Source organism: Sylvia atricapilla, chromosome 18 (genome assembly GCF_009819655.1).
Source record: "Sylvia atricapilla isolate bSylAtr1 chromosome 18, bSylAtr1.pri, whole genome shotgun sequence".
Lineage (NCBI taxonomy): Eukaryota > Metazoa > Chordata > Aves > Passeriformes > Sylviidae > Sylvia > Sylvia atricapilla.
In genome coordinates, this window is record NC_089157.1 from 5038498 (window position 1) to 5054241 (window position 15744).

Sequence of the window (15744 nt, forward strand, 5' to 3'; positions counted from 1 at the left end):
AGGGGTTAAAACCAAACAAAAGAGTTCTTGTAGCCAAACAAAGGAGTCCCTGTAACATCAAAAAAAGAATGAACAATGTATTGTAATGAATATGTATGTAACCCAGTAATGTAACAGTATCTAGAGAATGTTGTTTTAAAACTAAAGGTGTGGTTTTTTAGCCAATAGCCAGAAACACCCCAGCACTGGACATTGTCCCTTTTTATCCCCTTATTAAATTTCTAAAAATTCTAAAAAATAAACTTCTTTTTTTTTTTCACACCAGGCACCCCAAATCTCACTCCCTCTGAGCCCCTAACAGCAGCCTGCATCCCCCCAGCCCAGCACCCTTAGCCCTGCCCCACAAAGAAAACATCAATGAACATCCCATGTACAACACTTCTGAACAATGTGAAATGTCAGTAGATTTTTTTTTTTTTTTGCTAGTACATGATGATGCTCTCAAACAGCCACCTGGGCTGAGGACTGCAAGGAAATAAGTTATAGAAATCTGTTGGAATTTTAGAAATCCCCATCTTTCAGATTTGGACACACACTGTTCAGCTCTGGCATCCTCTGGGACAGTTCCTAGAGCTCAGGGTATGGAGACTTTCAGAGCCAGGTGAAGGAGGGAAAAAGTCTCACTTCTGTTCACATTTCTCTGTGGATAATTCACCCTTTTAATGACAACTGCCCTCTAGAATGATTTTTGAATATCCTTGTTCCTCTGGTGTTCCCAACAGTGCTCTGAAGGTGGCAGTGCATAATGCATTTTTCTGGTGATTCACCAAACTGAGATTTCTGTGCTTCAGAAGATTTGGGAGTTTTTTTCACTGTGTATCTGTATTTTCCCAAATGACTCTGGTATTTTTCCTTTACATTTTTAAAATTTCATTAATGGACATAAAAGCATTTTATCTTTTGGTCTTACACACTGTGGGCTATCTACTTATTTCAATTATTGACTTTTTATAGTCTTGCTTTTTTACATTTCTTGTACCTTTATTCTGCTTCATTTGGAAACAAATCACTTGGAGCTCAAATAAGTCCTCTATCTCTGGCATGTGCCTTTTTTTTTTTTTTTTTTTTTTTAATGTTTCAACTTTCCAGGAAAAATGTTTCCAGAACCCTGAATGAATTAAACAAACAACACATCATGTTCCATAAAAGGTACAAACTGGCTCAGCTGCTGATAGGGAACTGCTCATTTGTTTATTAAAAGCTGATACTTTAGAAGTAGGAGAAGATAGCTAGGGCTTTAGGAATGATGGAAAATTAGATTTCCTCTCTGTTGCTGCAGGTGGCCTGGCATGACTCAATGTTTTTACAATCACTTGCAGAGACTGTTGTACATTACAGGACACTGTGGCCATTTTGCACTGAAAAATAGGTATTTATTCCTGCCTGTCATTAATGTCTTTTTTAGCTAGAAATGCATGCAGTGTTTTTCACACATTGACACGTTATAGAATTCTGTGGTTTGGAAATATTAAACCATGGGTTCTTCTTTGGCAGGCAGCTTCAACTTTCAGAGGCAAGAGGACACATCTTGATTCTTGAAGTCAGCAGCTTCTGGAGCAAGTTAGGTTTACAAACCATGTCTGAACGTCCCCTCCTACACTCACTTAAATAATCTTCTATGATTCTCACTCATCCAAAGTCACCACTGTCCTGGTTCCTGCTGAAATAACAATGAAGTTCTTTGTTGGAAACCTCCAACATCACTGACTCTGTCATTTGTAGGATTGCATTCTCACACTGGGAATGAAAGGGTTTGGGTGACCAGTTACACAGCACAAACAGAACTATGAATCTGGTTGTCAGAACTTGTGGTTTTAAGACAGTAATACGTTTGTGGTTTTTTTTTTTTTAACAAGCAAAACATGATCTATGATGATGATGGGATGATCTATGGTATTCTTCTTTCTAGAACTCCAAGAGTCAATCAATGTGTGGTTGTCAGGTTCACAATCACAGCTTCTCTGTCCTTGTGAGACCTCTCCTGGGATGTTCTGAGGGCTGGAGTCCCTCTGCTCTGGGCTGGGACAGCTGGGGCTGGGAAGGGAAGGGAAGGGAAGGGAAGGGAAGGGAAGGGAAGGGAAGGGAAGGGAAGGGAAGGGAAGGGAAGGGAAGGGAACCTGTACCGTTCTTTGTACAAGTGGATTGATACACAGAGTTTTTCTGTGCCTGCCCAGGCTGTTGGGGTGGGTAGGTCAGGCATGCAGATCACACTGGGCAGGCTATATTTACCCTGGCAGTGCCTCTGTCACCAGGCCATACATAGCCACTCTCATTCAGGGCCAGCAGCCTCAACAGACGCTCTGTGAAAGTGCTAAATGGTCTTAATTAAATGAAATAAATTACAAAAATACAATAGAATGCTCTGTCTGTATCTGGAGTCCTCATAGCCATGGTAAGTGATTGTATTTTCTCTGTCTTTTGGAACAGAAAAGACTTGCATTGTGAGTTTTGTCTGAAATTTGGATTAAAAGCTTTTTCTTTGTTTTCTAGTAATAGCAATGTAATTGAAAGTTCAGTGTTTAATTTATGTTTTGCCTCCAGGCATAATAGAATTTACATACATTTATACATAGATATATATATATATATATATATATTATTATTATGGTCTTGCCAACACATAGCAATTTTGCATAAAAGAAATCAATTTTTGCCTAGGCCATAGAAAAATGAGGAAAACAGACAAAAAATCCCAATATTACCCTGTTTATTAAAAACCAATATCACACCATTGGTTGGAAAAGAACCTTTCTACTACTTCAAGTTGCTGCTTTGGCATGTTGATCATTTAATTTTCTGTATAAGAAAACATTGGGTTTTAGATTGGGATAACTGAAAAATAATGAATGTTTATTGTGGTTACTGTAGGAATAATTGAAAAACAATGTGTATTGTGACTACTGTAAGAATGATTGAGAAAAATAACGAATGCGTATTGTGACTGCTGTACTCTCATGTGGTCTTTTGTTTCCCACAGCCATGGGTATCTTTTCTGTGCTTGCTCTGCCATTGCTTCTCTTAGGGATCAGTGGAATTATTTATATTTACCAGTCAGTCAGGTGGCTGCTGTCCAAGTCAGCGGTGCAGAACAAGGTGGTGGTGATCACAGATGCCATCTCTGGACTAGGCAAAGGTGAGTTGTCTCATTTCTTCTCAGTGTCAGAGATCAGAATCAGCCAGAGAGAGATCCTCTGGGTGATAAACATGCACACATTGCCTTGGATGTATTCAGAACTGGCTGGATGAAGCAGAAGTTAATAAATATATGTATAAACAAATCCTATGATTTTTAAGGGCATATTTTTAGCCTCAGCCATGGGAACTATTGATAAACTAGCAGGAGCTTGCCGAGCTTTGTATTTGCTTAATGCAATAGAACGGGAGGTTTTACAAGAACACTGAGTGCTATTTTTAACATCTTGCTACTGTAAGATCTCATTACACAGGCTGTCACTGCAGGGTATCTGCACAAACAAGTGTCACCTTACTCTTTACATGTTCCTTTTCAGCCCTTAGGGACTTCAACAGTTCCTGCTCCTTGTGAACAGCAATGCTCATCCCTCTGTCCCTGTTTCCATCTCTTCCCTCTCTATCATCCTAATTATTCCTCTTCCCTTGGCATCCTCCAGTGCTCCCAGCTGGGCTGCCTGGCTCTGGGCAGTCAGAGGACAAGGAAAGGTGATGCCTTGGAGTGGACACCTAGGACAGAGGCTGAACAGAGTTACAGAGTTAAGAGAATAAAGTGGGTGTTTATTAAAGGTCTTCAATAGATGCACCTTGGGCAGTCAAAAGCCTCCCAGAGGCTACACCCAAGATGGTGATGAGTTTTTCAGACAGATAAAAGTTTGGTCAATTTGCATATCAGAGGTTAATTGTCTAATTACAGCTTCAGGTAATCAAGTCAAATTCCCCCAGTTTGCTTCATCCCCCCAATTCACTTTTGTTTTTTCTTTTCAGGGCCTGAGGTTGTGGCGTGTCCTTGGATCTCAGGCCCAGAGGAATTGTTTTGTCTTGACCAAAATGTGAAGACAGTAGCTAACACTGTATATGGAGTTCAGTGTTATGCACTAATGCAGGACAGGGTCTGAAAAATATAAAAGCTAAAATCTTAAGGCATCAAGGATAGACAATAATTTATCTGTTCAAACAGCTGGTGGCCTGAGTGGTCAGCCACTGAGCACCTCTAGTCCAGAGGAGGTCACCAAGATGAGCAGAGGGTTCTGCCGTGGAGACAGGCTGGCAGAGTGGGGTTGTTCATCCCAGAGAAGGGAGAGCTCTGGCAAGACCTTGGAGCCACTTAGAGCCCAAAGTATTCAAGGCTTGGAGCCTTGAACCTGGGTGGGTTTAGATGGGGCTTGGACCAGCTCATTTAGCCCCAGTGCCTAAAGGGTCTCCAAGAGAGCCAAAAAGGGATCTGGTGTGACAGATCACAGGGAATGGCTTTCTAGTGCCAGAGGGCATGGATGGATGGGATATTGGAAGGAATTGTTCCCTGTGAGGGAGGTGAAGCCCTGGCACAGGCTGCCCAGAGCAGCTGTGGCTGCCCCTGGATCCCTGGAAGGGTCCAGGGCCAGGCTGGACAGGGCTTGGAGCAGCCTGGGATAGTGGAAGGTGTCCCTGCCATGACAAGCTGACAATATAGAAATAAAGAATAAAATGTCCTAAAATAACTTTATAATACTTACATCCCAAATCATCTCTTCTGTTTATGCTGTATATTAAGTTCTATACCTTTAAAACTAATTTTAAAAGCAAAGCAAAAAAAAAAGAATAAGGCCACAATTTGTTTTAAAAACCAACGCTCACTCCCCTGCATTTTTTCTCAAAATGAAGTTTTTCATCAAAACCACAAACAGCAACCAAACAAAAATCTCCTGTACTTTTAATTAATTTAGCTAACTAAAACAAAAAAAACCTTCCTAAACTATTTTTTCCATTTTCTTAAAACTATTTAAATCTACTCTAAACTAAAAAAACCCAAAAAAACTCACCAAAAGCTCATAACTGCAACCTTCCAAAGCCTAAACCTCCAAAAAAACTAATACTAAAAACCTAAACTATTTCATAAAAAACTAAATAACTGGATGATGGGGCACTGCACAGGATGAAACGGTCCAAAGGCTCCAAGACCTCAAGAAGCATTTGGAAAATCCTCTCGTGCACAGGGTGTGACTCTTGGGATTGCTGCTGTGCAGAGCTGGGGATGATCCTTGGGGGTCCCTTCCAGGGATACTCTGGGAATCTGTGACCCCCCTGTGACTCCTGAACCCCCTGGGTGAGGTGGGATAGAACAACCCCAAGGTCCTGACTGTGCCCTTCTGGCTGCTGCAAAGTTCCCCCTGTTCTGGCCAGAACCAGGCCAGTTACATTTCAAATTGCTTTTAGAGAGGCATGGTTTAGAGACCTTCCATTGAGATTGGACGTATTGTGGAATTATATGTCTGGGTTTTCTAGATAAAAAAAATCTCACTCAGAGTAGAAATATCACCAGTTCTGAATTTGCTTGGCTGTGGCATCAAGCCAAATCTTAGAGTCCTCCAAGAAGAAAACAAAATTATTGAACATTTCTCCAGCTGTCTTTCTCCCGCACTGCATGACCCCTGGGGAATATTTTTCTACCTTCAGTTTCCTTGTTAACATTTCTTCCCTTTTTTTCTTTGATTTTCTTTTATTTTCCCCCTGTGGCTAGCTGTTACCTGTCTCTTGAGGCTAGAAAGGCAAATTGTGTGTGTGTGGTGCCCCCACACTCCTTTTCATGTGGATGAAAAATGAGGTAACTCAAAGCCCTTTTATTTTATTACCCTAAATATACCCATGACCACTACCCCATGGGTTGACACTGGGATGTTATTTGAAGGCTTGAATGGTTCCAAATAATGCGAAATTAAATTTCCACTGGCATATGTGATGGCCATTCATTCAAAGCTTTAAAAGCTGCTGTGTGGCCAGCAGCTGTGGATGTGGGCTCTAAGGAAGCAGCCAAATTCTTTCCCTACGTGCCAGAATTTCTGGACCGAAGGCCACAGTCATCAAAGTTAAAAAAGAGAAACAAATCAATGATGATTGAAGATGTTTTCAATGGTTTGTGGTTGTTATTGAAACCTAGTTCCTGTTTCTTCTGAGTGCTGGAAAAGCACAGGGCAGTTCTAGAGGAGAACATCCTTGGTTTCCCTTGTTCACCTTTATTGCTGTTCACATAGAAGTCTTTTTCTCTTTATTTATTTTTTTCCACAAGATTGTCTCAATCATTGTTTATAGGGAAAATACTGCTGTAAATGTGTTGGCAAATACTCTTTTGGGCATTAAATTAAAAATCCTTCTATGCTAAGAAAAAAAGAAAGAAAATAGGAGGCATTCAAAAATTTACTGTTGTAAATAATGGAAAATATTGCTTAAATAAAAACTTCCAGCTGCACAGGTTTGCAAAACTACGAGGGTGGATCCATAAATACTTGCACACAGACGTTAAGAGTCTAACATGATAATTTAAGAAGTCTAAAATGGGTAGATGAGCCTAACTGGCTTTCCTGTGGCATTGAAATGTTTCTGGGAGGATGGCAAGACATCACCCTGGGGTTGTTCTGTTGCCCATTCAGCAAAGGCCATGGGAGCTGAGACAAACCACACAGGCTGGCAAGGCACTGTAAAACCACATTCCTTTTCTTCCCAGGCTGATTGTGCTCATGGCTGTCACAGAGATTTGATTAGAGACCAAACAGGAGAGCTCCAAAGCTGAGAGCATTTTTGAAGAAAGACACAATCAGGAAAAACAACTCTTGGCTTTCAGTCATATGAGCACACAAAACCAACCCACTGCCAGTTAATTCTCTGGATGCACCCAGAGCAGACCTCTGGTTCTGGGCACATCATCAGCTGCATCCTCAGGCCTACCTGCAAGAATTTATCTATTCTCAGAAAAATAAAATAATTTTAAAAGAAAAAAAAAAAAAAAAAAGGCAGGCAGCAGTGAACTTTTCCTGTTTAGAAGAACAGCCTTGATGGATTGCTGGACTGAGCATCACTGTTTCAGTTCAGCTGAGCTGGAGCAGGCACCTGTAGCAGCCTAGAGCTGCCAGAGGGATCCAGCTAACAGTGAATATCTTCATGAGGTATCTATGCTTCATGTTTTTAAATACATTTCTCTGGTCAAACAGGCAGGATGGTGAGGAAAAAAAAATCTCTTTTTTTCTGGTATTATTTCAGAATTAATGAATTTTAAAGCACGGATTCAACACCTTTTGTAAAACCAGCCTCCCATTTCCAGCAAAATAAACAAAATCAATTTGCCACTAGTGTAATTTATTTTTTTTATTTTTATGTATTTCTCTCCTAGAATGTTCTCGTGTGTTTCATGCAGGAGGAGCAAGACTTGTGTTGTGTGGCAGGACATGGGAAAAGTTGGAAGCTTTGTATGATGCCTTAATTAGCGTGACAGACCCCAGCACAGTAAGTATTCATAGCCTGGGATAAACCTTGCTCAGGTGTTGGAGTGGGAATTCCCTTGGGCCAAATCCACACAGGCCCAGGAGTGCCCAGAAATGTTAAGGATTGAATTAGAACCTTCAGAAAAACTAAAATACATGAGTCCACAAAGACATGAGGTAGAAATGGAAGTTTAGTAAAGAGAAGCCCTAAAGCCTAGTTTAAGGTTCAAGTAGCATTGCCCTTTTTTTTTTTTTTTTTTTTTTTTTCCCAAATTTGTTCTGGAATCAACCAAATATAAGGTGCTAAATTATTTTGTTTGCATTCAACTCTGCAAATTTGAATATCTTTTGATTCTCTCAAAAATTCTCTTCTCCATTCCTCCCTAAGAGCAGGAAGTGGGGACTGTTTTCTTCTTCATGACCAATTGCAACTAAAAATTCAATGTCTCTGTACTTTTTGGGGGGGTTCTAAATCATAACATGATGTACACCGTGTGCCAATAGAGCTGTATGATACCAGTGGTTCCCACATTTTTACATCGACTCAAACCCAAAGATTCACAGTTCTTGCATGTGGGACAAAAGATGTCTGCCATCAGCTGCACTCAGGGACAAAATATCGTTTTAGATCCAGTAAAACAATGAATTAAGAGACGTGATTTGCTCTCAGTGGTGGCTTTGCTCACCCAGGTAATAACACCAGAGAGACAGAGAAAGAAAACACCTCTGGAGGTCTTTAGAGCACGATGCCAAAATCCTGCTCTCTGGAGCTGATCCTGTAAAGCATCTGAGGTCTCCTGTGTCCTGAACAAGCCACCCAGCTAGAAATCCTCAGCAGAGGAATTGGCCTGGTGAGAGGGATCCAAAAATGCTTCATTTAATGACAGGAAATGCCATCAGCTTTTCATATGATTACTGTGCTCAGGGAGTGGGAGATAGGTCAAAAGATTAAATTTGTTTTGAGCTTCTTCACTATTTGGGGAAAAAAGCCCCAGGTAGAAGGGATTTGGATAAAAAAAGAGCACTGACAGTGGACATGCTGGACTGGCTCTGCTCCAGCTCTTTGGCTGATGTTTCTTGAGACTCATGGCAAATCTTCCCTTCTGTGGTCAACATTCCAGGACACAGGTGATCCTCAAGGTATCACATAAATTTTTTGCAGCCATTGCTCATCAGACCTACAAATATTTTCAGAGTTTTATTTTTTGGGGTTTTGTTTTGTTTTGTTTTTTTCAGTGGGCTTCAGTCATCTGCATAAATAACCAGAAAAGTTGTGTGTTCATGTTAGCCTGCACAGATTCAACTAGGAAAAAATATTAAATATGACTAAGGGTTCTGCATTACATTGTCTAAGGAATACAGTAATGGAAAAAACCCCAAACTTCATTCTGATGTCCTACAGCTGATAAAATCTGTTTCTGCAGAAATCATGCAAGTGTAAACTCCATTTGTGCAACCTATAGCAGAATAAGCCATTCCTACCTTCCCTCTGTCCCCGGGTGTATGTAGCTCATCTATCACAGCACCAAACCCCAGTCCCTTGTCAGCAAAGGGTTCTTCCCATAAAAGACCATGACTTGAACTGGCAGGAGTCACCCTTATGTCTGTTTTCTCTTTCCATTGATTACAAGAGAGACAAACTCACCAGGAGTTAGTCCAGCTGACCCTTACCATGCTTCACCTGAAGTTTATTAATGAATACCCATCCTCACAGAATCACAGAATCGCAGGATGGGGTGGATTGAAAAGGATCTTAAACACCCCCCAATGCCACCCCTGCCATGTGCAGGGACACCTCTCACTGTCCCAGGTTGCTCCAACCCCCATCCAGTCTGGCCTTGGACACTTCCAGGGATCCAGGGGCAGCCACAGCTTCTCTGGGACTGATTTCCCCCAATATCCCATCTAACCCTCCCCTCTGGCAGTGGGAAGCCATTCCCTATGTCCTGTCTTTCCAAGCCTTTGTCCAAAGTCTCTCTCCAGCTCTGCTGGAGCCCCTTTAGGCACTGGAGGGAGCATTAAATTCCCCCAGAGCCTTCTCCAGGCTGAGCAGCTCCAGCTCTCACTGCTCTAGATCTTCTTTCTAGACTGAGTTAATCCTAAAATCTTAAGTTTGTGTGGGAATGACAAAAACACTTCCAGTATCAAGGTAAATTCAAGAAGACAAAGACATAGACAGCTGCCAAGACAAAGACAAAGGCAAAAAGAAATATAAATATATAAAATAGAACTATACAGAGAAATAGAAATGGAAACAGAAATAGAAGTAGAGCTTATGTATAACAAGTACCATTGAAATGAGTCTCTTGTCCACCAGACATATGCACCAAAGTTGATACTTCTGGATATCACAGACATCAGCTGCATCCGAGACGTAGCGAAGGAAATCCTGAACTGCTATGGCTGTGTGGACATCCTGATCAACAATGCCAGCATGAAGGTGAAAGGAGCAGTGCAGAGCATTTCACTGGAACTTGATAAAAAGATAATGGATGCCAACTATTTTGGACCTATAACATTAACCAAAGGTATTTTAATTTTTATTTCATTTCTTTTTGCTGTTACCACTTAAAGCCCATTAACAGTTAAATACTGCAACCAACTCCGCATGTAGAATTCAGGTGAAGTCTAGAAGACAGTTTCCAGCTGTTGGATTTTGTGACACTTTTTCTTGCAGTATTGAGGCAACTTCCATTGAATTTGAGCTATTTCCACTTCAGCTGCCTGTCCTTTTCACTAAATACACTCAATTCTTTTACTTATGTGGCTCTTTCTTGTATTTCTCTTTTTGCAGCCATTCTTCCTAACATGATCTCAAGAAGAACTGGCCAAATCGTTCTCATTAATAGCATCCAAGGGAAAATAGGAATTCCATTTCGTGCAGCCTGTAAGTTCTCCATGGCAGAAACACACACATTCTAATGCATAAATTGTGAGGAGTCCATGACACTCATCATAGGTTATTAAAAGTGCTAATTTGCTTCCAAATTCACTATTAATAAAGAATTGGTTGAAATTATTTTTTTTTTCAATTAGAACTCAATTAGAAACAGTTAAAATGCTGAAATATAACTGCTGCCTCGGGGACTTGAGAGCAGGATGATAAAAAATGTGACAGCAAATTTTAAATATGGATATGAACATATGTATTGTATAGTTAAAAATCTATATCTGATCCATACCTGTGCATATTGATAGAAACCTTCATGAAGAATAGAGTGTAAATATAAAATATGAGTAGATAGGAACTACTACTTTGTGAAGAAATAATATAGTTAGGTGTGGGAGTTTAAAAGGAGATGTAAAAATTGGTTTCTGCTTGACTTTCCAGGAAATTTTCAAGGTCTTTCATCCAAAATTATTAAAGAATTGAGGCTGTTCCTGAACTATGATAGAAATTCTTTGCATTAATAAAATACAGAATCAGTGGGCAGAAAATATAGGAGAGATGTAAATAGACATTTTAAACTTGGGACAGATGTAAACAGACATTTTTAGCTTGACTGATAGTCAGAGTGTGTGATGAATTAGAAAGTCTGCATCACCTCAGAATCATGATTTATAATCCCATGAAAGAGAACTACAGTGACATTAGCTGTAAGGAAAGCAGCAGAAAAAAATAAATGAAAATAGGTCTTTATATCTTTGTAACTTTATGCATAAATCAACAGAGAGCCCACATCCCAAACACAGTCTGCTGTCCTGGTCTTTCATCTCCAAAGAAGTGTAAGAGCTACAAAAAAGGCTCAAAAAGGAAACAACACATGATGTATTCCAGTGATATCTGGAATTCTTCCCATCTAGGATACAGACAATTGTGTCGAGATACACTGTTTGTGTGTAAAACCATAAGAAGCACAAGAGCCAACAGAGAGAGTTTTCACAATGCCCCAACCAATTTTTATTTGCATGGAACGAAGGTGCCAGGAGAAAGTATGTGAAAATGAATGCATGGAGAAGCATCTCTCTATTCCCAGAGCCCACCTGCCTTTGCCTAGACATGCACAGGCTGTTTTTTCACTCCAAACTGAGTCAAATAAAGGTGCCTGAGCACTTCACAGCTCTGCTGCACTGAACACACTGCTCTGTTTGTTGGTCAGGTTTCACAGACTATCATCTTATTCATGCTGTTCTCAATAAAAAGACTCTAAAAGCAGATAAAAAAACAATGTCGACATTCAGATACTTAAAATTCACTTTAGCATTAAAAGTAGCTCAGATTGCTGCTGCAGGGCAAAGTCCTCATCAGTTTATGAAGCATGAGGAGCACTGCATTCCAGCAGTGGACATGTATTTAACTGCATTTTATGGATGTGTTACAAACTGCAGAAACAGAAGGTGTGAGGACTCATCTCAGGGACAATTCCATCCACCAAAGACATTTTTGAACTGCAGAGATCACAGACTTGTTATTTCCTTACCCAGGATGTGCTATTTCTGACTGGGAAATGCAAACACATGCTGTTTGACATGTCCAAGAGACAGCATGCACAGTTGTCCTGCACAGATAATTTCTTATTGCTTGTTTTAAATATGTCACATGATAATTTTACTGGGTGAAATAATCCTTTTGCATTTTGGTTTATCATTCCATGCTGATTTTCCCAAACATTGATGCTTTATTACACCCCTGCTTCCAGGCAATCTTATATCTAAACATGCATTTGTGTGCTTTTTATTTTTAGATGCTGCTTCCAAGCATGCTGCTGTGGGTTTTTTTGATTGTCTTCGAGCTGAAATGGAAGAATTTGATATTTCTGTCAGCACTGTGAGTCCAACCTTCATCTGCTCATACCATCGGCAGCCAGCACCAGGCAACTGGGAGGCATCCATTTGGAAATGTAAGTTTGGGTGGGTGAAGAGGGGCCATGTAAAGCAGGAGGAAGGCTTTTCCAGGGTAAAAAAAAGGAAAAATAATGGAAATTATAGAAAGGACGAACAGGCATGAGGAGCAAAAGAAAAGAAATGTTGGAGAGGTGATATTAGGCTGGCGAAAAGAGAAGGAATTTGGAATAAGACAACGTTGTGTGAGAAAGTAAATACGTCAGGGCATCAGGAATGGAGGGGATGGAGAGCACAAAAGGTCCAAAGGGACAATTCCACTGCACTCAGTTTGTTCCTTCTCTTAGGGACTGTAAGGATTTTACCTCAATTATAAGAAGATCTTGGCCACATGCTGATGAGGAGAATGGAGTGGGGAAGGGATTGAAAGTGCACAGAAATTAAACTGATTTGGCTGATTCCCTAGTTGTGTATCTTTTTAACTCCATTCCCTCAGAGTATCTGCCTGCCTGTCTGTCTGTCTGTCTGTAGCTCTCACTCCTCTCTCATTTTCAGTCTTTTTCAGGAAGGTGTCCTATGGTGTGCACCCCGTGGAGGTGGCAGAGGAGGTCCTTGCCACAGTGAGCAGGAAAAAGCAGGAGGTGCTTATGGCCAATCCCATCCCCAGAGCAGCAGTGTACATCAGAACATTCTTCCCTGAGCTGTTTTTTGCCATTGTTGCCTCAGGGATTAGGGAAAGGCTGAAGACAGAAGAGGAAAATTGATTTTGTTTAGTTATTTTCCTTGTTTTTGATCTGAAAAAAAAGATTTCTGTTTTGAATGTCAGTGACTTGTGCTGCTTGCTCTGGGTAGAATATCACTGTCATTGACACACACATTCATCTCTAAAGCTTCCACTCTTCTGCTTTTAGGGATTATGACAATGTGCCATTGGAACCAAACAAGTCCCATTGCTCATTTAACTTCCAGCACCAGCTCACTTAAATACCTCATTCATCAGTAGAATCACCAAACACAAAAGGAATTCTGAGGGCAAAGGAATGGATACATGTCATCTTGCAGGGACATGAACCTTTTGCTGTATCTCTCACTGAATTGCTCTGGTCCAAGAAACCTGACTCAGGGAGATGTTCACCACTGGGCTGAAGGGGTCAGTTCCTGCAGAGCCTGCTGGAGCTCCATCTATTCTCTGTTGTAGCACAGGGGTTTTGATGTAGTATGAGTGCCTGTGCCTTAACTGGGATCATTTGTTCAAAATTTTCTCAGTTCTCAGCAGAACTCTGCTCCTCCAAAAAAATCACAGCCTTTGCTGTGATCTCAGTTGTATCTGTTTCTGTACCCCGGCAACAGCCAATCCCTCCCCATTTCCATAAGAGCAAGATGCAGAATAAGCATAATTTCATCAGAAAAGGATCAGGCACCACAGGACATCCCAGCTAAACATGAATCAACATTGTTTGTGGCTGCCCCCATCCCTGGAAGTGTTCAAGGCCAGGTTGGATGGGGCTTGGAGCAACCTGAGACAGTGGAAGTTGTCCCTGCCCGTGGCAGGGGGTTTTAATGACATAGATACTCTTTAAGGTCCCTTCCAACCTAAACCATTTTGTGATTTCTATGTTTTCTAATATTGTCCTTCTTTGTTGTAAAAACAAGTGGATTACATGTTAAAATAAAGTGAATTTAATCGTTCTGCTCCATTTTGAACTTTCTAGAGATCAGCAGAAATTCTTTACACAATTTCACTTCAAAACAGTGAGCAGTTCAAGGAGCCACAGCAGAAGGCAGTGAGAGGGAGAGAGGTGAAATAACACCCGTATCCTATCAAGAAAGTTTTGAAAACCAGATGTATTTTTATCCAGAAAGTAGAAGAAAGTTGTATCTTAATGATTTTCAAATTCCTAAAATGTGCTTCAGGGAAGGTAGGACTGTTCTCCATTTCTGCTGGGGTAGGACAATGTGCTAAAATTACTGCCAAGGAGATTTACAGGGACAGCACTTTCTGCTAAGAATAGTTAAGCACAAAGGATAAATTGCCACAGAAATTTTCAAATGCCTGTCTTTGGAAGCTTTAAAGAAGAGATTAATGAAGCATCTGTAAAAAAGCAATGTAGCTTGAGTTTATCCTGCCTCGAATAAAGGAAGGATTAGATGACCTTTTAAATGGGTCACACTTTTCTCTAATTCAGTGGCTTTTTCTCATCTTGAAGATGAGGTTTCTCCACTGGTATTTTAGATGCAGTATTTTTTTCCCCCTCTGGGGAAATTTATTATTTAACCTTAACTTTTCTATTTCATTTTTTTGGTCTCTGCTTCACTGTCTCACCTGTGGATATATGTTGCAGGTAAAAATATTATGATTAGAAAAAAAAAATATTAAGATGAGTTCAGGACAGCAGGAATTGCATCCCAGAACTGCCTATTTCCCTCATTAACTTCCAGTGGTAACCTGCTCTGCTGTAAATCTGTGTACTTGTGCCACAGGTGTCTGAAATTTACTGAGATGCCACATTCATCAAAATCGATCAGATCTAATGAATCAGATTAAAAATGCTGCTGGTGTTTTTCCCCCCTGCTTTCAAGTAATGTGGCTCCAGGACTTACTGGGTGTCAAAAGTTAAAATAAGGGCCGGAATATGAAATTGTGGCTTAAAAATGGGGATAAGAAATCTTGCTATTCATCAGGTGAATTTGTTTACCAGCTATCCAGCAGAGGATGTACAGCTTCTTGAATGGTTAGCATGAGAAAAACAGACAGTTTGAGATTTAGGAATGGATCTGGATGGATTCTTACTGCACAATTATTTAAAAAGCCCTTGCCCACCTACAGCAATTTATATGTGAGAAACAATCCTGAGCAAACAGTGTATGGCCCAGACTGTCAGGCTGTGTTAGTACCCTGCAGGCTAAGAGAAAAATAATGAGGCACTTGCTCAAACTGGATTTTTCCAAGGTCTTGTAGGCACCAAGTATGTTCCTGGATGAGGTGGAAAGTCTTCTCTGACACCCAGGAACATCAGATGGGTAAAAATCTGTTGTGAAAGGAGTTAGTCAGATGGAATCAGGAATAATTCCTCTGTTAGTGAAGGTGTTAGATAACACATCTATCACAAAGGAATGAGTGAAAGAAGCGAAAGGAATCAAGATCTTGTGTTTTGGTCAAGGGACTGAGACTGCTTCTATCAGAGTGGGCACCAAACTCTCCAGCAACTGCTTTCTTCTCCTGCTGAACTGAAGGTGGCAGTTTCAGAGCACTGTGAAGGATAAAGACAGACTTTTCTAAAGATTATAGAGGAGATCTTATTGCTATCTGCAGCCATCTAGTAGGTGTAGGGAACATGGAGCCAGATTTTTCTCAAATATGCACAGTAGAAGAAAAAAGGTAATGGACATGAACTGGAACATGTGACATTCTGGTTTGATATTAGGAAATACTTTTTCTGCAATTGCAGCAGTGAAGCATTGGGGCTGGTTGCCAAAGAGGTCAGGAGATCTCACTTCTTGAATATATTCAATACTTACACAAAAACTCTCTTACCAC

The 15744-nt window shown here is 40.6% G+C and overlaps 1 protein-coding gene across 1 annotated transcript; it reads left to right on the forward strand.

Moving 5' to 3' along the window:
• Positions 1 to 2255: 2255 nt before the first annotated feature.
• Positions 2256 to 13026, forward strand: DHRS7C (dehydrogenase/reductase 7C). Its single transcript, XM_066331826.1, has 7 exons — positions 2256 to 2392; positions 2978 to 3133; positions 7334 to 7446; positions 9742 to 9952; positions 10219 to 10311; positions 12110 to 12265; positions 12762 to 13026. Exons 2-7 carry the CDS (start codon positions 2980 to 2982, stop codon positions 12968 to 12970), a joined length of 936 nt encoding a protein of 311 aa, XP_066187923.1. The 5' UTR covers positions 2256 to 2392; positions 2978 to 2979; the 3' UTR covers positions 12971 to 13026.
• The last annotated feature ends 2718 nt before the right edge of the window (positions 13027 to 15744 follow it).